General features: G+C 48.3%; 1 protein-coding gene across 12 annotated transcripts in view; it reads right to left on the bottom strand.

Moving 5' to 3' along the window:
• Positions 1-23782, bottom strand: part of CLEC16A (C-type lectin domain containing 16A) — a 196347-nt gene that overhangs the window by 91513 nt on the left and 81052 nt on the right. For all 12 annotated transcript variants that reach the window (XM_038540371.1, XM_038540367.1, XM_038540368.1 and 9 more), the window contains 5 exons: positions 22120-22229; positions 21327-21371; positions 18956-19006; positions 18223-18351; positions 10372-10492 (listed from right to left, as the gene is read on the bottom strand). In XM_038540371.1, coding sequence (XP_038396299.1) covers positions 10372-10492; positions 18223-18351; positions 18956-19006; positions 21327-21371; positions 22120-22229 — 456 coding nt within the window. The remainder of the gene's footprint in view (positions 1-10371; positions 10493-18222; positions 18352-18955; positions 19007-21326; positions 21372-22119; positions 22230-23782) is intronic.

A 23782-nucleotide genomic window follows, 5' to 3' on the forward strand; every position in this document is an offset into this window, starting at 1 on the left:
ACTCTCCCGTGTTCCTGTGACTGGAACAGCACAGGAGGGAGAGATGGAGGCACAGGGCAGGGGCACACCCTGCAGGTCACAGGCAGGACTCTGGAGGAGTCTCTGGAGGGTTCTGACAGCTACTTTGAAATGATGTCCTGGGCTCTTGTTGGTGGAGAAAGGCAGTGGGGGAAGCTGGCAAACCAGATAGAGGACAGTTTCCAGCATCTGTACAAGGGTAGAGGCATGGAAGGTGGTGAGCAGGAACCAGATTCTGAATCTATCCAGTAACTGAACTGGCAAGATTTGCAGAGAGTGTGGTTGTAGGGGCAAGAGAAAGAGAGAAGACAGGCTACCCCGAGGCATTTGGCCTAAGTGACTACACAGATGGACTTCCGTTTATTGTCCAAGGAAGACTGTCACGTTTGAGTAGCTTCTCTGTTGGCATTTGCTGGCTAGGCCCTACCAAGTTGGGCCAGGCCCTTGCTTGGTAGGGAGCATCCTGCCCGACAGCCCCATGAGGTACAGATGGAGAGATCCAAGGTTAGGGGGACACAACAAGGTCCCAGAGCCCTTGTGTGCTGGGCCCCTGTCTGCTCTTCCAGCTGCCCTGGAACACAGCTGCCACATTCAAATATCTGTCTGCTTCCCAAAGGCTATGCCATGCCTCAGAAGATACCGTTCCTTGAGCAAATTGAAGCCACTGGGTCCCCTCTGATCAGAGGGAACAAAACCACGGCCCTTTTCAAACACATGGGAAGGACTGTGATGGATCTGGGAAAAATGCTTAATTTACTCTGTAAAAAGCCTTCAGTAAAAATGACTATTTTCATAAGCAAGGAAGGAAAAAGCTCAAAACCAGTCTCTTCCACTCAAACACCTCATTTCCCCAGTGCATAGAGTGGAATTTAGAAATTATGCTTTGTAGAGGGGAAAAAAATCCTAATTTCTGTCTTTTCCAGAAAATCTGTCCTAGTACTACTTGAATACATAACTGACAACAGAGGGCACAGCCATTAGGTGACCTTGTGATTTCAGCAAAACGTGTCTCTCTAATGTAGCTCAATTATGATTGTAAGTTTATAAAACAGGGAAAGATTACAGGAATATACATTAAACCACATCAATGAGCACTACTGAGAAAAAAAAAATTAGACCAGCAGACAGGTACCAATCAAATAATCAATACGCAGGAAACAGCTACATCACCCTGCTTTAAGAGAACCAAATAATGCTGCAATTGGATTTACTTTAAAATTTTCCACTTGAACAAAACTGACAGCTGTATTATAATCACATTTCCAGTCACTTTATAAGATACAAATTTCATTTCTCCATATTTCTACTTCATTTCTGAAAGGGGGCCAGCAACATTATTCATCAAGCACACAGAGGAGCCACCTAATTCATAGAGAGGGGGGAAATGCTGTTAATCCCATGTTTTCCATCCCCTTAGAGAATTGGTGGTTTAGTTCAAACATGCTTCTTTCTGATCAGTCTAGTTCAGGGCCCAGTTGCAAAGAAGGGCAAGGGAGGGGGGAAAGGCAGCATTTTAGTTCTTAGGTAAAATGATGTAGGATAGCTCAACTGTTGAAATGGAAAACAATCTACATGTTTAGAAGACACCCAGGGCAGTTTAAGACTATTAGTATATTTCTTTGAGGGGCGGGGGGTGGTCTGCATTGGGAGCCCGACTCTTCAAATGCCTGGTGGTGATAAACAAACATGGTCCTTAACTCACGATCCGGTGGCCTCAAATTACTGAAGACAACATTTAGAAATGCCACTTTCATGTTAATGAAAGCACCTTAAATGTTTACAAATAATTAAAGGGGCTGCTCAAGCTCTAATCGGTTTAATCAAACGAGTCTTCTTTGAGTGCCTACTGTGTGCCAGACCCTGTGCCAGGCACTAGAGATAGAAAAAGGTGAGACAGCTAGTGATCCCCTGACCGTGGGGCTGGAGGTCAGGAGCGGTCCCCAGAGTGCAGGTGGGAATGTCCACATGCAGAGACCAGGGACAAAGAGCGCTGGGGGGATGCAGGCTGAAGAGCCATAGACCACATTGGTCTCGGGTTTGACATTGGCACTGAATGAACTCGTCTTCAGGGGTTCTGGGCCCAAGGAGTCATCTGAGTCTGAATCAAGTCATCCTTGCAGATTTTGGATCTTCATCAGCCAGCACCCACTTTCTTAAAAGTCATCTTTCCAAGAAATGTACTGTCTAACAAGCCTGTGTGGCTTGTATCCCATGGGCAGAAACGGTCATGAGATTTTGGTTTGTCAGAACTCCTACAGAAAACCTTCTAACAGGAGAAAGCCATTCCCCACCCAGTGTGTTGTCCTGATGATGAATGCTGGTGACTGTTTTTGTGAGGGAAACCTGCACACACTGAGCGAGCGTGAGCCCGAGCATTTCTGAGGGATTCTCTCTTCTAATCTGCAAGCAGCTCTGATGCAAGCACTATCATCACCATTTTACCAAGAGGAAGAATGGCTCAGAGAGGTTAACTAGTTTGCCCAAGGTCACGCAGCTGGGATTCAAGCTTGGTTTCTTTCCTGAAACCAAAACCTCACCCCTAAGCATGATGCTTATCATTAATTAAGAGCTGGATGTTCAAGGACTTGATTTCTATTTTGCCACTTTCTTAAGATTTTGAAAAATATCAAACTTCCAGCAAGGTTTAAAGACTAGCACAATAAGCATACTCGTAAAGCCCTCCACCTACATTCACCAACTTTAATACTTAGCTGCATTTGCTTCCTCTCTCTCTATACCCACACACTCACATTTTTATTTCGTGAATCATCCCGGAGCTGCAGGCAGCATGACAATTTACCCTGAATACTGCAGCCTGTACTTCCTAAAAACGAAGACATTCTCCCACAGAATGACAGTTCCATTATCACACCTAAAAATGTAATAATGACCTCAAATTATATGAGCCAATCACAATCTACATGTAAATTTTCTTGGTTTTCAAAAAAAAGTCCTTTATGCTACTTGTTCCTTTCCATCCAAGATCTGATCCAAGTGGACAGTTGTCATGTCTCCTCCATTTCAATAATCTAGAACAAAAATCTAGACCTGGCCCTCCCCCCCTCCATGTTTTTTTGGTTTTCCGTGACATTCACATTTTTGAAAAGCTTGTCAGCTGTCTTTCAGTGTGTCCCACATTCCAGATTGGTCTTTATTATTTATGCTATTTTCTCACTTTTGCCAGGATGAGGCATATGATAATGACCAGGTCATCAACAAAATAAGGCAAAATAGAGAATTTTTCAGAACTGAGAGGGACCACAAAAACTATTATTGACCTTGCAAGAGAAGCCAATCAATGAGCTCACATTTTCATGGACTTAAAATGAAGTCACATCACTTACTCAGGGAGCTTCATTATACTCTTGCTGGAAAAGACTATCTCAGCAGTCGGATGAATGAGCCAGGAGCTTCCATGTGGCCTACAAGCTCTTGCCTGTCAGGACATCGGGATGAAGGGCACAGGGTGCTAAGAACTGGGGAAATGGGGAATACTGACGGGTTGCTCATGGCATTCACATTCGTATCCATCAACAAACAAAAAGATAACAAAGACGGGGGACTTGGCCTTGATTCAAACATGGATGCAGAATTTGGGGTATGGTTATCATACATGTAAGTACCCACAGCTGCACTTGTCCTGGGGGAACAAGTGGTTTGTAGTGGGGGGGCAGGTACAGCCAGAGCAAAGGTCCTGGGCTAGGCATGTACCTGGTATGTCTGAAGGAAAGCAAGAAAGCAGAGAGCCAGGCGGTGCTAGATGATACTCAGCCTCTCAGTCATTGTAAAGTCAGAGGGGGAAAGAGGCCACTGTGAGCAAAGGGAGGACATGACCTTGACTCCTGTTCTAAGAAGACAACACTGGACATTGTGCGGAGAATAAACTGCAGGGGACGCTTTACGAGGCTGGCTACTACAGCAATGCAGGTGGCCCAAGATGGCAGGGCAGACCAAGGGCCGGGGTGGAGCTGAGAGAGGTGGTCGGATCTGGACACAGCTGGAGGGAGGGCGGAGCAGGTGTGCCGAGGGGCTGGGAGGCAGGCTGGGGAGGAGGAGGGGAGCCAGGGACGAGCCCCAGGTTTTAGCGTCTGAAGGGAGCTGCCTGCCACCCACCAGGAGATGGGCAGGCTGCAGGGGACAGGTGTGTGTGTGGGGAGCTCACGCTCCCCTGTGTGGGTGGTTAAGTGTGAGGTACTGAGCACAGCTGGAGGGAAGGGGAGGTCCGAGGCCGGAGAAGGAGCGAGCTGGTGGGAGCTGCGCCCACCCACGAGAAGAGGCAGCCCACTACTGCTTGTGGGGATGCCGGCACCACAGGACCAGACTGTTTCATATTCAAAATGAGACATATCTGGGTCTGTGCAGTAAGATGTCTTGATTTTAAAGTGCTGGCAACTCACATAAAATTGCAAATATTTTGCGAGAGACCAAGGGACATCTGTGGGCCCGTCTGACTGAGGGCCAGCACCTTGTGACCTGACCCCTCTAACACAGGTATTGCTCCCCAATAATCCTGCAAAGGAGGGCGCTGCTACTCTGATTTTATCAATGAGGGAACTGAGGCTCAGAGAGGGGGATCGATTTGTCTCCAGTCACACAGTGAGGAAGAGACAGAGCTGCGACCCAGACGTCACATCCGTCCTCTCCTGAGTCTGTATTTTTCTCCACACCCTCAGCTACCTTCTGAAACAGGCAAGCCCTGGGCTAGAAACACTAGGGAGAGCTGAGGGAAGGTCCACAGCAGCCTGCCTGGCCGGGACACCAGAACAAGTGAAATAGCATTACTGCTGTTAATCATTAGCTTCAAAGGCTCGATGGGTTGGGTTCCACGGAACAAGCTAGATCAAACAGGATGGGTCTCCAAGCAACAAACAGTCCATGTGCCTGGGCCACAAAGCAGAACGCAAGCTCGCTTAAGACCCACTTGCTGGGGCACACTGGGGTGCGCAAGCAGCTGTGGGCACCACCTTTGGGACAACACTTCTGCAGGACTGGTCTCACAGGACTGGCCTCTCAACAGGGCTACCTGCTGGAATGTGGCCCCTGACCCCATAAATCTCCCCTCACACTGAGGCCAGAGAGACCCTTCTGAGATACGAGATACGCATGTGATCATCTCAGCAGGTGAAAAACACTTCTCACTGTTCTCAGGAGAAAGCTCCAAATCCCTGATCCATGTATGAGGCCCACGCACTCACTGGGCCCTAGGCAATCTCAACGTCACCTCCACCCTGCCCTGCCCTGCCCGGTCACACTGCTGCTTCTCGTCTTCCTCAACTCCTCATCGACTCTGGGGCCTTGTTCCTGCCACACCCCGTGCTGCTGGCACCTGCACCCACATCTAGCTGCTGGCACCTGCACCCACATCTAGCCCTCAGACGGGTGGTCGATCCCTCAGGAGCCTGCCTGACCTCCAGGGCAGGTCAAGCCCTGTTCCCTGTGCAAGCTTCTTAGCACAGTGGCCATCTGCCTTTGTTCTGTGTGATGATATGATGGTCAGTGTCCACCTCCCCCATAAGACAGCTCAAAAAAGACAGACATCTTTGCTATTGTGATTGGTCCACACTTGAATTATTTAAGGAACAGACCCCATTACGGCACAGTACTATTTCTTGGAAAGTCTGTCCCTTTTTCTGAAGTGATGCTCTTCCTACTTATCTGAGATTAACAATGCCCTTTCTCTTATGAAATGACAGTTCATAAATGTTTAAAACAAACAAACAAAGACTTGGTAAAATAAAACCTAACCCCAGAGGTTTTTTGGGGTTTTATTTTTGTTTTGGCACTTCCCTGAGCTGTGCAGTTCCAAGGTCTAGGAACTACATGGAACCACCACTCTATCCTACATGGACAATTTCCACCCCATGAACAAGTGAGCCCAAGCCTGGGTGAGGAATCAGACCCAGAGGGCAGAGACCTGCTTGTATGTGGGCACTTCTCTGGGGGTTTGGGATGCCCCCTCACAGACTGTGTGATCTAGGATTCTCCTGACTGCTGCAGGGCTCTTTTGAGGAACTGTCATCTATGCTGTAACACCGCACAAGTGGAAATGCCAAGAGCTGCGCAATGGTCACAGGAGGTGGCTCAGCCAATGGAAAGTCACCAAACATGGTAACCCTGAAACTCCTGAGAGTACGTGGAAAACCACTTCCAAGGAGAGAATGGAGAGGTTTCTGACCCTCTCCCTGGACGTCCGGCTCGGCTGCCTCCCAGTACCTTCCTCTGCCCACCCGCCTAACCTCCATCATCTTTTGGAACCAGCTCCTCCTCCAGGGCTGTCTCCCCAGCTTACAGAATCACAATCCCCCCAGCCCTTGCTGTCTGCAGTGTCCTCAAGCTCAGAACCCAGAGTCCAGCTGGATGTCCAGCATCGCCACAAAACACTGTCCCCAGATGGTGCTACCTGTTGGTGGTCCTCCCATCCCCCGGACCCCCACCCCAAACCAGAAGCACCACAGAGCAGAGACCAAGTCTGGTGGCACCATGTGCTTCACCAACATGATCTCATTTGATTTTCAATGTCTCTCCCTGTAAGTGGTTTTAGAATCATTTTAAAGGTCAGGCTACTGAGCCTCACAAACATGAAGACCCTGGGCAAGGTCACAAGGCCAATGACCTCCAATCACACCAGGGGTGGCCAAGGCAGATGTCAGCATGGCCAGCCAACCCTCCCTCCCCGGCTCCCCTAGAGCCACAGCTGGGCTGCGGAAGCTCACTATCTGTGATGGTGGCGACCAATTCTATGACAAAGAGCAGCCGCAAGTCCTTTTCTATTACAGGGAAGTATTTATAGATGCAGTAGTATGATGTCTTCCATTGGTTTTACTACCCTCAGCGGGGGGTGAAGGAGGGCAGGTATTTTGAAAAGAGAAATGGTGGAGCAGATGGAATGAGACATAGTGAAAGAGTAATAACCCTTGAAGCTGAAGGCGGGGTATGTGGAGATTCATGGTGCCATTCTCTCTAAAAGTCTAATCTATTTTATCTAGTCAAGCTGGTCCTCCCTTCCCATCTCGCCTCCCTCCCGCTCACGGCTGCCAGTCTTGGACCTGGGCCCTAAGCCACTCTCCTGTCCAGCAAAAACAAAACAGGCTCGAGCACAGTCAGCTCTGCCTTTTTCTGGAGGGGCGATGGCCTCCGCAATGCTCCTTGTCTGGAGCCACCCTGTCAGAGCTCACCTGGCACACATGGCCCAGAGGCCTGCAGCTGGTCAGCAGACATGTGACATGACTTCTGTGTACCCATACACTGTGGTTTCTTATCAGAGCGTGACAAAGTCAGTAAATACACTTTAACTCACCTTCTCTTGCGGTGTGGAACTGGCATGCCTTTGAGCTTGTCCGCCCGTATCACATCACCTTCCATAAAAGTTGACCAGCCCCCAGCATTTCTCCCTGAGTCAGCTTTCTTCAAATCACTAGGCTCAGAAGAAGCAGGCCCAGCTTCCAAGCAATGGCAAATATGAATGCCTTTGCCTACATTACAATGTTGCCTACATTTTATATACATAGAAGGTACTTTGTGACATGCAAAGCATACTGATTTTTCCCCATGGAAGGTGAGATGTTCCAGCATTTAAGAATAATCACCAGAATAAAAAAAAAAAAAAAGAAGAAGAAAACAAAGTCCAACAACAGCACGTGCATATCTCATTCTAGTACCATATGCTCATATGCTCTAGTACCATAATTCCTAGTATTTTCTGGAAGGCGCCCTCTTTAGCAAAGACATAATTTGTGATCACGCTGGGTAAAGACAAACAGCCATTACTTTCTTAATGGCCAACTACCCAAAAGGGCTCAGTTAAGTGATCTCAACTAGCAATCTAATCAATTAAAATTGATAAGTGAAATACTTGGAACCCTTATTTCAGCAGACCATTTCTAGGTGGGGTGGGAGTGGGGGAGGAAGGAATGTGAATTCCCAGCATAAAATTTAATTCCATTTCATGGATACAAACATTCTTGCTGCCCTGATGGAGTGGTCCTCTTGAAAGCAAGCTGTTTCCCTCTTCCCTTGAATCAAATCAGAGAAAGACTGGTTTATGGTGCTCTGCAGGCAACTCAATCAAGAAATTGCCATCAGAAATCCTGATGGCAATTTCTCAAGAGGAAAGGACCAAAGAAGATGAGCATAGAGCAGCCCAAGGGGCACTTAGTTTCCTTGTTCTTCTGAGAGAGAGAGAGAGAGGAAAAAAAGAGAAGAAGACAAGAAGAATTTAGGGACGCCTGGGTGGCTCAGTCAGTTAAGTGTCTGACTCTCAGTTCTGGCTCAGGTCATGATCTCAGGATTGTGAGATGGAGCCCCAACCCCAAGTCAGGCTTTGCTCTCAGCAGGGAGTCTCCTTGAATTTTTCTCTCTTCCTCTGCCCCCTCCCTGTGTACACGTGCCCCCCCTGCTCCGCCCCGTCTCAAATAAGTAAATAAATCTTTTTTTTTTTTTTAAGTTAGACAAGGGATGCCTGGGTGGCTCAGTGGTTGAGCATCTACCTTTGGCTCAGGGTGTGATCATGGAGTCCCAGGATCGAGTCCCACGTCAGGCTCCTTGCATGGAGCCTGTTTCTCCTTCTGCCTGTGTCTCTGCCTCTCTCTCCCCGTGTCTCTCATGAATAAATAAATAAAATCTTTTAAAAAATATTTAAAAGAGTCCAAAAAAAAAATGCTAGACAAGTGGGTAAAAGCCATTAATAATGACTTTAGGAGACTCTTCTATTCACAAAGAGCTCTTTATATGCATCACCTTATTAGCAGGTAACACAGACTACAGTTTCCTGAGCACAGTTGTATGCTGGACACTATGCTCCATCATATATTTCATGTTATATTCTGCTCAAGTCTCAAGCCCATCATATTAGGAGGTTCATCAACATTTTCCAGATGAGGAAATTAAGTTGTGGGGGTTTCAATCATTTGTTCCAAGGAATACACAGCAGGACAGGGGCATGGGGATCAAATGTCCACCCTCAGTGATTACTGGTCACAAAACTGAACACTTTTGTCAAAATTCACCCAACTATACACTGAAACTTACTGAATTTTACTGGCTGTAAACTGCATCTCAATAAAGCTGATTTAAGACAAGGGAGACCCTGCCCTTACCATGTGCCACAAAGAGTAGCCATCTACTGCTCCTGCTTGCTCAGCTTCCATCTCTGAGTTTCCTTTGAGGGCAAACTCCCTCCTCCCTCTCAGGTGATAGAGTAGAAAAGAAACTGGTCCTATCTCCCAGTTCCAGGGCCGGCCATGTGACCCTGGCCTCACCCAGTAATGAATCACATTCCTCTAACAACACCTGGTTCAGGGATGGTCCACCAACCCAGGCCAGACCAATGAGAGCCCTGCTGTGGAATTCCATCAAAGTTACAGGAAAAATGAAGCCCTGTTTCTGTCAGGGCTGTGTAGCTGGTTCAGCAGATTTGGATGCTGTGGACGGTCACCTTGTCAGTATCTGATGAGAGCCCTCCTCTTCTAGGTGAAGCCAGAACAAAGTAAAACTGAGCTAAAACAGTAGGTAGCAGCCTCCTGATGGCATTGCTTGAGTACCTAGATCCAGCTATGCCTGAAGGCAGAGGTACTCCTGGACCTTCTAGTGACACCAGTCAATTCACTTTTCTTTTTCCTAAAGCCTGCCTAAGTTGGGTTTTCTGTCTCTTATAATCAAGGAACCCTACCATATCACAATACCTTTAAGAAACAGAAAAGCACCCTGCCTATCCATGTGCTTGTGCCCTATTGTAAGTGGAGGAGAGAGCTATATGTGTATGAGAAAGATTATAAAAAAAAAAAAAAAAAAAAAAGAGAAAGATTATAGGAGTGTGACCAGGCTTATATCCACTATCATTGTTAATCACACCCTCATGCTCATGCTGCCAAGGAGAGCTGAGGGTCTGAGTGGTGAGGGAGGCCATCCAAGGCAGCAGGCTGAGCACATGGTTCTCCAGCGTCCACCTACTGGCTGGTGATTTGCATTTTTAAAAGTCTTCCCCTTTTTTGCAGCAGAGGCCTTTAATCGTTAGAATCCTACAGAAACCCAACACACAAAACCAATCAAAGTAGCACTGCCACAGTGATGTGGATAGCAGGGGTGCTGGAGCCAGAGATCCCAAACACCTTGCACACACTTCTTGGCAGACCACCCGCCCCGCTCCCTTTGGGCTCTGGGAAGCAGTCCGCAGATAGACTGCCAGCTCCAAGGCCCACTCTGTGAGTCTTGTGGGACATGCACGCTCTGTTAGCTTCTGGTGACAGATCAACCACAGCAGCAAAGGCAGGTGGCACGCCGACCTTTTCAGTGACGCTGGGGCCAGCGTGGCGGTACATGTGCCCCTCCCAGCCCCCCACCTCTGCCACAACTCACTCAGATCCAGCACATCATCAGTTTTGATCAGATCTTCCTCCCGTGTCAGTGGCAATTGGGTCTCGGGCTCCCCTCGCAGCTGCAGCGACAGGGAGCGGAGCATGAAGAACACCCGGATAGCCTGGATGGACAGTTTGGGGGCAGAGGAGAATGAAACTGGAGTTACTGGGGTGAAGTGTTCCATGAGGAAGAATAATATAGTGCCTCTCAATGTGAGCAAACAAATAAAACGAAGCAAAGTCCATTTCTCCCAGCATCACGGCTCTGTTGTTTTCAGAGCAAGGCCAATCAATCGATCAATCAATCAATCAATCAATCAATAAAATCAAGGGGAACAGCCTATTTTCAGTTCTCCAAAGCTTTCAGACACTTTGCCTCCACTAAGCACCTGGCATTTGCCAGGACCTCTCCCCCAGTGTCATGTGACCTTCAAGACATCCCTGCTTAGCAGGCAGCCCTGTTCTGCAGACGAGGCACTGAGACCCAAGGAGGCAAAGTGACCTGCCCCAGGGACAGCAAGAATCAGGCCTCTTCCAACCAAACCTGAAAATCTGAAATCACAAATAACAGTGTTGCAGTGTTGCCTCGTGAATGCAGGGGCAGGGAAGGCAGAAGAGGGTGACACCCTCATGGGGTTCAGAGCCAGCCAGACTCTGTTAAAGTCCTGCCCCTCCCCGTCCCTGGGTGAGTGCATTCATGGCAGATCTCCACCCCTGGGTCTTACCCCAGGAGGTGTGCAGTGGGTGGGAAGGCAGACCTGGCACCTGGCAGGTGTGCAGTGACATCAGTGTCCCAAGTGCCCCTCCTAAGTGCCAGCTTTCTGGGGGCAGCGGCAGCTCCGTCAGTACAGGGGTTCCTGGCCCGTGAAAGCAGTATCTGGGTAGAATCCAGTGTGGCCATCAGACATTTCCAGAGAGCAGGAAAAAAACAGAATCTCAAGCCCAGAACCAGAGAAGTCTGTGCAGAAAGCATCTTTTACTCCAGACTCAGCCTGTCCTGATAGCGCCCCAAACCTGGGTGCTATAGGGGCCAAGCTGTCCATTGATGAGAGGCTAAGAAGTGAGGTGCAGTGCATCAGAGAGGCCAGGTCCATGCCAGAGCTGACGGGCCAACCTGAGGCATGTGCCTGAGGGAAGTAACTCTGGAGTCAGATACATAAGGTCTGTTTAGACTCACAGGGCAATACTTCTGACCTCCAAGAGCTTTGATTTCTGCATTTGTGAAATAGGGGCAGTAGTCCCTGCCCTGCAGGGCTGCTAGGAGGCTCTGAGACAATGCTGGGTGGTCAGGGCAGGGGGGAAGCACCCAGCATATGTTCCATAGAAAGGGCAGCCGTCCTGTACTCGTCACTCGATAGCTGGGCACAGGAGAGGGCACAGGGACAAACCACTGTCGCCACTGGTGAGCCACACGACGATGAATTCCAGCCCACTTCTGGTCTTCTTGTTTACAGTTCTGAGGCTACAGGCCTAGCCCACTGAGAGGGGAGGCTGCCCTTCTTGTAACAAGGTGGCTCCCCCCAAACTAAGCAGGGGGCAAATTCCTGCCTGCTGACCCAGGCAACAAGGATACCCACCGGCATGTTTAAAGCCTAACCCGGCCTTGGCCCGGAACTGGCAGGAGACCCGAACCATTTCCTTATCTCTTAATGTAGAACACTGGAAGAACAATCGTATCTCCTGGAAGTATTCTGAGGCCCATCATAAGCACTAGAGAAAGGTTAGTGTTTATATTATAATGATGGTGATGGTGGTGGCATTAGAGTCGATCTGACTATTCTTACCAGCTTTTTTGAAGTATAGCCTTCCTAAGCCATCTGCAACAATCAGAAGAAAAAAAAAGTGTAGGGATGCCTGGATGGCTCAGAGGTTGAGTGTCTGCCTTCAGCTCAGGTCCTGATCCTGGGATCCAGGATCAAGTTCCACATCAGGCTCCTTGCAGGGAGCCTGCTTCTCCCTCTGCCTATGTGTCTACCTTTCTCTCTCTCTCTCTCTGTCTCTCTCATGAATATAAAATCTTTAAAAAGAAAAGAAGTGTAGTTTCATTAAAAAAAAAAAAATCAGAACAGCTTTTGTTTATCAAGCACCCACCATGTGTCAGGGACTGTGGGCAGCCCTGCTGCAATGTAAAGCTGTTACATAGGAGACAGAGCCAAAGAGGAGCAGTCTATCCCTTCAGGGAGACTAAAGTTCACATGGCTGGTGATGCTTGAGCTGGGCTCTCAGAACCGGTAGTGTCTGATGCGAATCACTTAACCACACATACTGGGAAATGCATACACCTGCACCAGCCCGAGTGCAGAAAGCCCAACATTTGAGTGGCCATTTGAACTATATGGCTCTCAAACAAGGAGCCATGGCCTCAGATGGAGGTAAAAGGCCCACTGGTCAAGTCCAAGCTGAGTGAATGCTTCATTTCTATGTCAAAAAATCCATTCCTCTCAAAGGTTCTGAAAGCATAAGAAATCAAGCAGGCCCTCACTAAGGGGGTGAGAAAAGAGAAATGTGCAGCTTTCTATACACCACCCTGAGAACCAGAAACCTTCCAATAGAAAAGGAGTATCAATTGTTTGGGTAAAGCATCTGCTTTTGCTCTGCAAGCATTAAATGGAAGTTATTCCCGGAAATATGAAAAATATAAAACAACAATAAAAATATATAGAGCATGCTGACCACCAGCTCCACAACTCTGAGAATCCACAAAAGAGAGATAAACCACCAGGGTAAAGGTCCTCAAATTCATCCCACAGCCCCCTAAACAATAAGCATGCCCCCCTGCTCACCTGAGGCCTGCCAGGTATTGTTGGGGCTGGACTATGTCATCTCCCTGAAGCCTTTCAACAATCTTCCATGGTTCCCATTTTACAGACTGGAAATCAAAGCCCAGGGATGTGAGGCAGCCTGCCCATGGTGACTTAGCTAATATATGGATTCCAAAGTCTATGTTCTTCCAGCCATATGTCTTTGCCTTCAAAAGAGTTAAGGCTTGGGACCCAGGCTTTTATTGAGTGCTTCTCTTTACTTTGCCAAATAAACAAACATGCAATTTAAAAAGTATTACTAAAAAGGAAAAAGGAATTATTACTTCTTCTGATGCTTCCACAGAATGCCAGGAAGACAGACTGTGGAAGCATACATCAGTTTCAGAAAGGGTGACAACTGAGTATGCTCAAACATAAAGAGGCTTGCCCCATATGCTCCAACTCACCTGGGAGTTAGTGCTGCAGGAGGGCCATGGGGAATGAGACCACTACAATGCGGCAGGAGGGTTTCAGGGTCAAACAGACGTAAGCGAGTGAGTCACGTGAATTCCCCGAGCCCAGGCTTGAGTTCTAGGAATGGGACACCTACCAGTCCTGATCTCAGAGCCACCCTGGAGGTGTGCCCACTGAACTCTGGGGCAGCCTAGCACTCAGGTCTAGCCCTCTCTCTGCATGCCTTGTCGTGTTTGCAAGCCATGGAGTTCAGGGGTCAGTCACCCAGATTAGAAGCCCACCAGGCTGTGGAAGTGGCTATGAAAAATCAGTCACTCCTAATAGGGTGCCAAAGCAGTGCAAAGTGGGCACAGCCTGTTGTGAAAGTGCCTTGGCAATAGAGTGTCACACACAAAATATCCATGCCCCCTGAACCAGAAATTCTACTTCTGGGAAATTATCCTAAAGAAATAAGCCAAAAGAAAGAAAACACTGTATTTGTGAAACTGCTCATGACATTTTAGTTGAAAATAATGTAATACTGGAATGAACCAAAATGTCTAGCAGCAGGAAGGAAAATGCCTAAGTACATTATGGCAGAAGTAGCCAGATAAATGTTTATACACCAGTAAGAAACGTGATTTAAATTAAAACTGCCTGGAAAGTTTTGCATGGTACGAGGGAGAAAGGAAAGGAAGAGAGGTTGGAAGGATGACCACAATGCACTCTTCCTGCCGCCATGAGAAGACGTGTTTGCACACACAGACGGGGAGGAGACATGAAAAAGGTCTAAAACTTGTTTGTTTAGGGTGATGAAATCACGGGAAATTCTTTCCCTCTACTTTTGGAACCTTACGAGATGTTCTTTAATGCATAATGCACATCCAAAGAATAAAGCAAATATCCTATTTCCTCATGGTCAATAGCGATAAACACAAAAACTGTTTGTGGTTTTACGTGGGAACAAGGAACAGAATTCAGGGGCAAATAAAATTTCACGCAACTCAATTTATTTTATAACGGCTTCCAAGATTACCACAGAAAGATGGCCAGTGGCTTAAATTCAGATTTTAAGATTCACCAGAAATTCCTCCCTCTAACTCCCTTCTCTTCCCTTTAGTTTCAGTAGATCACTAAAAACTCTCTTTCCCTCCTGAGACATTAGGCTGCTCCATCCCTGTTCAGCCAAAATTTCCTGAGCACTTCCTGTCTGGTGGGCACCTTGTAGTCCCTCTTTATTATCTACTTTGGGCTGGAGCCCTCATGATAGGACATATGAGGACCTGAGGTTCAGGGAGGGTAAGCAACTTGTTCAATGTCACACAGTTGGCACTGGGACCGAGCCTGGGTTGGTCCCATGAGCCTGTGATCTTTCTTATCTGCTTCTCTCAACTACCCCTGGGAAAGGTCCAGCCCACATCCCCATTTCTGCTTACATGTTCTCATCAGATCCCAGTACTTCCCATGACCTTCATTTCAATGTGAATTCCCCTTATCAGCTGGCATGGCTTGGAGGTACTCTTGCTATTTTGGTCTTATTTTATATATTTCTTCACTGTCTGCTCTTGCATTTTACACAGTGCCTGGCACCTAGAAAATGTTCAACAAACATGTCAAATGAAAGAATAAAGGGTGTAATTTGCAAAATACAAGAGGGACAATATGACTTTAGTGTGGATGCCTCCCAGTTTCATGCAAGGCCTGCCTGTCCTCCTGTCCTGTTCACTCCCCTTACTCTGCTCGCGACCCTGGCTCTTTGAACATGCTATACTCTTATGCATCTCAGGGACTCTGCGCTCACTGTCCTCCCTGCCCGGATCATTTCTGCACCTGTGGGGCCCAGCATCTGGCATCCAGTAGGCTCTCTGGTGACTATATGGGGGGCTATTTTACAAGTCAGGAATGATGTGTTAGTAAGGGTTGTTTGAACTTCTCCGACAAATCCTTAAGGAAAATAAAAGGTTGGGACTTCTGAAAGGGTCAGCCTCCTAAAGGTTAAAAAAAGTCTACTTGGTGGGGGGGGGGGGGGGAATAAAAAGAAGAGAAAACCTTTGAATCCAAACGAATGAAATGGAATGTTCTTTGGATACAAGCAAAGAACTTGAAACAAACCACATAAGCCCTCAATTGCTTGCTAAACCATACACTTCCTTTAGCTCAAATTCAAAGCACACTGCTATGTTCTGATGTCTGAAATGGGCTCAGGAGGTAAGCTTCTGGATGATTCTAAACAGCTGCCTTGAAACGGGAACCGGATTGAGGTGAGTGGTCAAAATCCCTCTTCAGAAACTGACTCCGGAAGTCACAAGGGGATAAGGTGGATGGCTTTACTCTGAGATGGGCAGCCCTACCTTCTATATTGTGCCACCTTCTCCCTGGCTCTAAACCCAGGGAGCTGTAGCTTGAGAGCTGGTCTTATAAACTCATCAGTCAAACAAAGGCTGAACAAGGGACCCCAGGGAAGGCCAGACATTTCCAGGTAGCAGGTGAGCTGTGCATCTCATCTGGGGCAAGGTTGCTGGGCAGCTCGGCCCTGGAAACTTACAATCAAGTGAGATGTCAGGGATAAAGGGAAGAAGGGAATCCCTTCCTCAAGAACTATTACTGGCCCTCTGTGTTCTGTCTTTCACAGAGTCCCCACAATGACTCTGGGAAGGCAGGTACATGCTGCTTTTAGACAGGAGAAGGAACTCCAAAGCCCAAGCAACCCTCCCTCTGCCATATGCCTCATCCCTGAATGTCTCCCATTATTTCCTGGGGATCAGGGCTGTCTACCCCAAGCCAACATGGGCTGATATCAGGAATCAGCTAACAGGGCCAAGTTCTTACAGGGCTCCAAGGCCCCTGAGATCGGCCCCCTCCAGCCTCATCACTTCCCACAAAGCCTCCCTCACCCTGAGCTCCGGCCATGTCCCCTCCTTGGATGTGCAGGAATGAGCCACATCTGTCTGGGCGTTTGCCTCTCCAGCTGCCTAACCTATCCCTCTGCTGCCCGTTCCACCTCCCTCCCCAGGTAGGATTAGAGGCCTGACCCCATGACCCTTTAGCAAGAGCCTCAGCCACACAGACTGGCAATGCTGCCTTTCCTACCTTGCCCTCTAGACTCTGAATCCTTGAGGACAGCAGCAGTGTATTTTATGTCCCTGGTGTCTAGCACCAAGTAGGGCTACTAAATACAATGATGGTAGCAGTGGGAAGCAGCAGAGCAGAGTGGCTGAGTGTCGGCTCTGGAGGCCACACTGCCTGCACCAAGTCCTACCTCTGCTACTTATTAGCTGGGGGACCTGGAACAAATCACTTAAGCTCATCATGCCTGAATTTCTTCCTCTGCAAGATGGGTTAATATAATGCCAACTTCCTAAAATGGTTGTAGAATTACATGAGGAGATTCATATGAAGAACTGACGTGAATGACTCACTCTGTATCAAACAGGAGCTCATCTAAGTGCTGAGAAAACTGGTGGCCCAGGAACCAAAAAGAAAGCAGAATGCAACCCAGAGCAGCAGCTCTCACCATTCACAGCCTTCTGGACCTCCGCCTCAGGGGACGAGATGGACCTCGGGATAGGACCTTCACTGTAGCCCTGCTAGGGAACAGCTCTGAGGCCAACCAAAGGCTACATATGTGCCCGCCTGTGAAGGAGCTGCCAACACAACACATGTCTGTCAGAACCAGCCCTTTGGTAAAGACGGTACCAAAGATGCCCAGTGCAAACAGTGCCACCCACAGATATGCTCGTGTTTCTGGCCGTGGGGCCTGCAGGCTGGCTGGGAGCATGAGGAAGGAGGGTGTCACTGGCTCAGACAGGGTGGGTCCTGCGGTGAGGTCTGAGGGTTTAGTCAGACAGCAGGGAATGTGGATTGACTTTCAACACACAGGTTGGACTTCCTCTGAGCTCCCCTCTCTACCAGGCCTCCCAGGCATCATCATTACCTGGTAGAAGAGAGCCACAGAAGCCTCCTGTTTGAGGCAGATCCAGCAGGTCACTCCTGATTCTCAGAATCCCAAAATTAACACCTCTGCCACTCTGGTTAGACGGGGATTAACTGAGAAGTAGAGGGCAAGGAACTCATCTAATTTATCCTATGCACGTCTCCAGGGAATGATTTTCTAGGAAGAGGTGATGGTGCTTTCTAAGAAAGAAACTGATCTTACGCGAGAGATAAAATACCATGAACAGCCCTGTGAGACGGCTTCAGAAAAAAAGTGCTGATAAGGGATGCACACTCCAGCAGGGTTCTGAGAACCTCTCTGCTCTTCACACATGAGAGCAGGCCAGCAAGAATCACAATCTCATTTGTGTGTGCCTCGCCCTCAGATCCCTCAGATTCCTTACTGTCACGCCATCTCCGGGGGTCCTAAGCCTCTTGGGGAGAGGATTTCACACCAGGGCCTCACCTGGACTGCCTGTTCTCTGCTCATTCCCCCCAGGTGCCTGACAGCAGCCCAGAGCCTGGGGCTAGGGGCCCTGCTCTGCACCGGCCAAGGCAGCCCACCTGGTATTCACACAGTGGAATCTCAATCCTGATTTAGGATTGGGAAGTTCCTCCTGGTGGCAGGTGGCCAGGGGGGTGCCATCCACGCAACTATCCCAAAGCGAGTTGGAAGGTGGTTTCTTGACCTAGATGGCTGGTGGGTCCCACCTGTGCTTACTCACCCGCCGGGTCTTCTCCACATCGCCACACGGCAGCCGCTTCACAAAGTCGATGCCAGTCAGTGGCGTGCCCGTTGGGGGCAACAGGATGGAGGCGTCCATCATGAGATACTCCACATTCATGGGCTTCATCTAGAAGAGACATCATAGGAAACCTCACCAAAGGAAGGAGATGGGGCAGGTCACACAGGCTCCTTGCCTATACCCTCATACAGCAAGTGTGTCAAGCGAGCCCACAGTAAGGCTGCCATGAGGTCTCAAGGCAGCCAGGTATGTGAGACATGAGCCTCTGTTTCCCAAGACACAGATTTTTCCTCCCCTTAAAGTGACAGCTTAGACACTCTTGAGAAGCTGCCTCTGTTCTGTGAAAAGCCGTGCTCTCTCATGGGCTCATTCCCCTCCAACCAGCAGGGAGCAGGTCCCGGACCGCAGCCTGCCTCCCTCTTCGTGCTCTCAAGAACGATGACAGCGGACCTAGTGATGGCAGCTCCTGACATGGTGTGGGTCATCAGTCAAAGAGTATTTGTATCAAAGTGAATCTTTCTGACCCATTGATGGCATAGCCCAAATAGCCTGAGGGTCATCGGAAATTTCAACACTGGTGGAGATGAGAAGGCACCATTTCCAGTTCACTTCCCCACTAGTCCGGTCAGAAAGGCCCCGGTTAGACAGCGTTCTCATGGATCTGCAGGATGAGCCTCGCAGGTGACCAAGTGCATCCTGGCCCATCACTTACTGTCATGCTCCTGTATTCGTCTTCAAACATGTCCAAAAAAATTTCTTCTCCCTAAAATGAAGTAAGGGAGAGACATTATGTGTATTTTTTCCATAAATGCCGAAGTATTATAAACTCCAGTTCATAGCTTTTGGGGCCATCTGGTTCTCATTAGTGAGTTCTCGTAAATCATCAGGAAGTAAAATACACACATGAACACGAACACACACGCTCAAATGAAAGCCCCAATATCATATTGCACCTCTCAATGTTTCTCTCCTTTTTTTAAGCATATAGAGTTGGATTTCTTGTGTCAAGGCAGCTAATTAAAACGACAAAAATAAGACCGTATATAATTAAAATATAAAAGTGGATAGAATTGCAAGTGTTTAACATCATCTATGTGTTGTGGATGACTGGAGAAATGGGAAGCCTGGTTCTGTTGCCATGTTAAATCTATGAGGCTCCATGCCACAGAAAGGAAGAAGATAATTAAGCGTACTTAACACTAAAATTATATAGCTTGTTCTGTTCATTTCTGAGGCACACCTGTGGGGCTGTGTAGTTCTGCAGGGCTGCGGTAGGTAAGAGCCTGGCTCTGAGACACGTAAACCAGGGGCCAAATCCCAGCTTTACCTCTCAGAGCCTCTCTCTGGTTCATTGCAAGACTGGAATGACAGCCCACACTTATGTGGGTCACTGTGAGGATGACATGAGTTAACCCAAGTAAAGTGCTGACCACAGAGCCTGCCACTAAGTTGGGGCTGGTAAATGCTAACACTCATGGTCATTATGGTCACCCCTGGAAGGAGCACAGCTAAGGAGGAGCAAAGATTCAACTGAATGCATCATGACTACTCGAACTGTCCTGTCTCTCTCCTAAGTCCTGAATCTCTCTCTCTCTCTCTCTCTCTCTCTCTCTCTCTCTTTCTCTCACACACACACATACACAAATACATAGGGTGGGAAAAGAAGAAGGTCCTTTATATATTTTTCCAGTTGTCAGAACTACAAATAAACTTGAATATTCTTGCATAAGCATCATGTAAGAACCGCAGAAATCACAACCCTGAAAACATCCAAAAGCTTCTGAGACATTACACTTAGGGTATATACCTTACAGGATAAAAGAACAATCTGGGTAGGGGGAAGAGAGCCACAATTTAAATACAGCTCTCCTTTTGCTAAAGATACAGAAAAGTCCCAGAGGGACAATATCTACCTATATGTCTCTGTCTTTTTGATTTTGCAATGCAAAGGCTTTCCAGGGGGGAAACAAACGAAGAGCAGTTACCCAGGAAAGAGACCCAGAGATGACAAATGCAGCCGTAAGGCTCCCACTCTTTTCTGGATTTGCTGAGGACATGTAACCTCGTTCAGAGGCCAAGCCCCTCAGGATGGTCCATGGGGAGCTTGGGACCTCCATGGGGGCCCACGGTGGCCCAGCCTCATCTGGGTGCATCCACCATGTTGCAGCTGCATGGGGTTGTCTGAGCCTAGCAAGCTGGGTTTCCAGATTATAAGACCTCATTTTCTGTCAGCAAACACTGACAATAATGGAAAGTGGCTTAAAAAGCTTCCTGCCAAGAAAAGGGATCTGGTGCATATGTGCCTAAAATCCACAACAGTTTGTAGAGACTACACAATACGACAGAGAAACTCTGGTTGACTGGACCTGGGGTGACCGGACGCTTAGGTCAAAAACCCAGGGAGCCACAGCACCCGTGTGAATGTGGATTAATCCATCTGCTGCTGACAGATGATGCATTGCCCTGAGAATACATCACGCTTTAGATACATGAGCAAAACAAAGCCATCCCAGTGAGATATTTCAAAACTAACCATCTGGAATCTGAAGAGGAAATCTACAAATTACTTGGTGACTCAGAGTCATGGTGTCCTGTAGAAAGTCTCAATAACCTTAATGATAAACGTTTATTTTTTATTTTTATTTATTTATTTTTTAATGATAAACGTTTAGAAGCCTGCATGAGGTGCCTTGGCATACCCGTCTATAAATAACACACAGGCACAGAATTCGTGAAACATACATAGCACACGAACATATTAATTTACATATGTAACAGTCACGTGCACGCATGTAATTCCCAATTTATATGTAGACTCATCAATAAACAAATGTATATGTAATTGAGAAACAAACTGTCAGACTCTAGGGGTGAGCCCTCCAAAGGTGTACAATAAGAAGAGCAGGGGCAAAAGAGAGGGGCCCGGAGCCCGCGGCTCAGGGGCCTGGACACGGCTTACTCAGTATGCAGAGGTATAAGAAGTAACCACAGACTTGTGATCTGTACGTGTGCACGCCCAGATACTACAATCCCATGTATGTGACACACACCACACCACCTTCCCCAGCGCTCTGGCAACTCACCTTATAAAAGTGCCGTACTAGGTGAACGCTTTCTTCTCTGGCGCCCTGTTGAAAGAGAGGGAAGGTGGGAGGGAGGCCGGTGAGTTGGGTTAAGTTCCCAATTCCAAAATCTGAGTACTTATCAAGCAGATGAGAAGCTGGGCTCACATCCTTAAATCTGTAAAGTGGTTCGTAACAGAGAGGGAGGGACGGAATGAGGGTGAGCTCAAAATTAAAACAGGCAGAAGAGAGGATTCTAGGCAGTGACACGGAAAGCTGTTAACATACAGGCAGGCGGGGTGACTGGGTTATAAAATATGGTTATAAATGTCAGTGCATGTGTATCTGGACAGACACACCAAAGTGTCAACTGTATTTGTTCCTTTTTACCTCTGCATTTTCTAAATGTTCCCAAATAAACATGAAAAATAAGGGAGAGAGCAATAAAAACTAAAAACAATGAATGTAGATATTAGCACAATAAACTATAAATAAAAAGAGTGCACGTGTTTGGCTATGTATAAAATTCTTGTAATACACAAAGTAACAAAATTCTGATTGGCAAATACAGAGCCAATAATTCTAACAGAAATTCCTGAAATTCAGTATTTAGGAGGGCTCATGGAGCCAGCCTCAGAGGAAGGGTAGGTCCACCGGAACAAGTGGGTTGCGGGGGGGGGGGGGGGGGGGGGGGGGGGCGTCAGGGCTATTAGGCACTGCTTCTCACTGGTGAAGCGAAACCCAGGACCCAGCAGCTTCCTTCCCACGGCCTCCCCCTTCCTGTGGAGCACAGGCAGCGGGAGCGGGCCCTCACCTCCAGGCAAGCCAGGTGCACGTCCTTTATGATGCAGCCCGTGCTGGTGACCACTTGCTGCTTTAGGAGCAGGCAGCTGAGCTCCAGAGTGGCCAAGCGGATCTTCCCATCTGCAGGGGAAACCAGGGTCAGCCTTGCACCCCCCAGGGGGAAGCCCTTAAACAAGGTTCCTTGCTTTACCCACTTTGAGGTTAACAAGGTCAGCTGATGGACCCTTGCCATCCAGTGGAGACACAGGGAACTCACATGCCAACCCCTCCCGCATCGATTGTAATAGAAGGTTCCATCTGAACTGCCTATGCCGAATTCTCCCTTGCACTCCTTTTCTCAGGGGAGGGGAGGCAGGAAAAGATTATTACTAATTATTCCTGAAGGCTGAGAAAGTGGTCATCTGTGGTTGCTTTCCTTGGCTGGGTTCCTTTCTCTTCTCAGGAACAAGAACCCCCTCTCTCCTTTGGAGAATCACCAACCCCACTCCTGGGTCTATAATTTGGGTGAAGCCAGTCCCTCTGCTCTGTCCCAGAGAGGAGCAGCATCACCCAGGCCGGTCAGGGTGCTCTATTCCTCCAGTCACAGGGACTGGGGAGCGGATGAGCTAGGGAACCAGTCAGAACCAATAAGGCTCAATGCCACAACATGCTGGACACTGAGCAAGAGAACCTCTCCTCATGCTGGATTGAGGGCAGGACAGAAACAGTGGTGGCATCCTGGGTGGCACAAGCATTACAATCCACGTCAGCCACATCTGCAGCCTTGCCAACATTGTCGATCTTTCATACAGTGTTCCGCGTACTGACCCCAAATCCACCCTTCCCACCAGACTGCCCAGAGTGTGTCTAAGGCAAATCCAGAACCCCCATAGAGAAAGAGATGGCTGGAGCTGCCGCTGGCAGTTATCCTCTAACACACAAAGTGGGAGAGTCCAAAAATAGTTTTTGAAAACATTGTCTGAGCTTCTGTATCCAGCTGTGCCTGAAGCCAGGCTCCACTGGACTTCACGTTACACAAGCCAGTAGTTTGTTTCTCTGTATTGTTTCGGCTCTTCTGTGTAGGGTTTCTGACAATGGCAACCAAGCTGCGTGCCAAGCACGGTACTGGGCATGTGACAGACCCTCCCTCCAGGACTCTCTGGAAAAACCCACTGCAATGGGTGCTCTAAAGAGGTTGGAGAAAGTGCCTCTCTTCTCTCCTGTGGCTTTAAAAACCACCCACAGCTTTAAAAACCACCCACGTGCCTTAGAGTCCCACCATGTTAGTTCTGACCCTGAACTCCTGAGCTCTAGAGTGTCTCTCCAGATGGGGTCCCTGACCCCTGGGACTTCACAGACCCTCAGCTGTGGCTCCTAGAAGGCAGGAGCCACATCTGTCCTGCACTTCCTCTACCTTGCTCATTTGCACACAGTGGATGGCATGCAAGAGGCACTCAGTCAACATGTGTCCATGGACCCAGTTCCCCAAGCCTCTGTACTCTCTTCCCCAAAGGCGCACTGGGCTTCTGGTTGCCTCATGGAACCCATACCCCTTGACTTCTCAAGTCTCGGCCTGCAACTATCACCCGCAGCCCTGCCCTTCCCCTCTGAGCCTGACTTGGGTTTATCCACAGACTGTTCCTACTGTACAGAGCAGTGGCTCTCTCTTAACCAGATCATGTCTCTGTTGGGCC

Source organism: Canis lupus, chromosome 6 (assembly GCF_011100685.1).
Source record: "Canis lupus familiaris isolate Mischka breed German Shepherd chromosome 6, alternate assembly UU_Cfam_GSD_1.0, whole genome shotgun sequence".
NCBI classification, from domain to species: domain Eukaryota; kingdom Metazoa; phylum Chordata; class Mammalia; order Carnivora; family Canidae; genus Canis; species Canis lupus.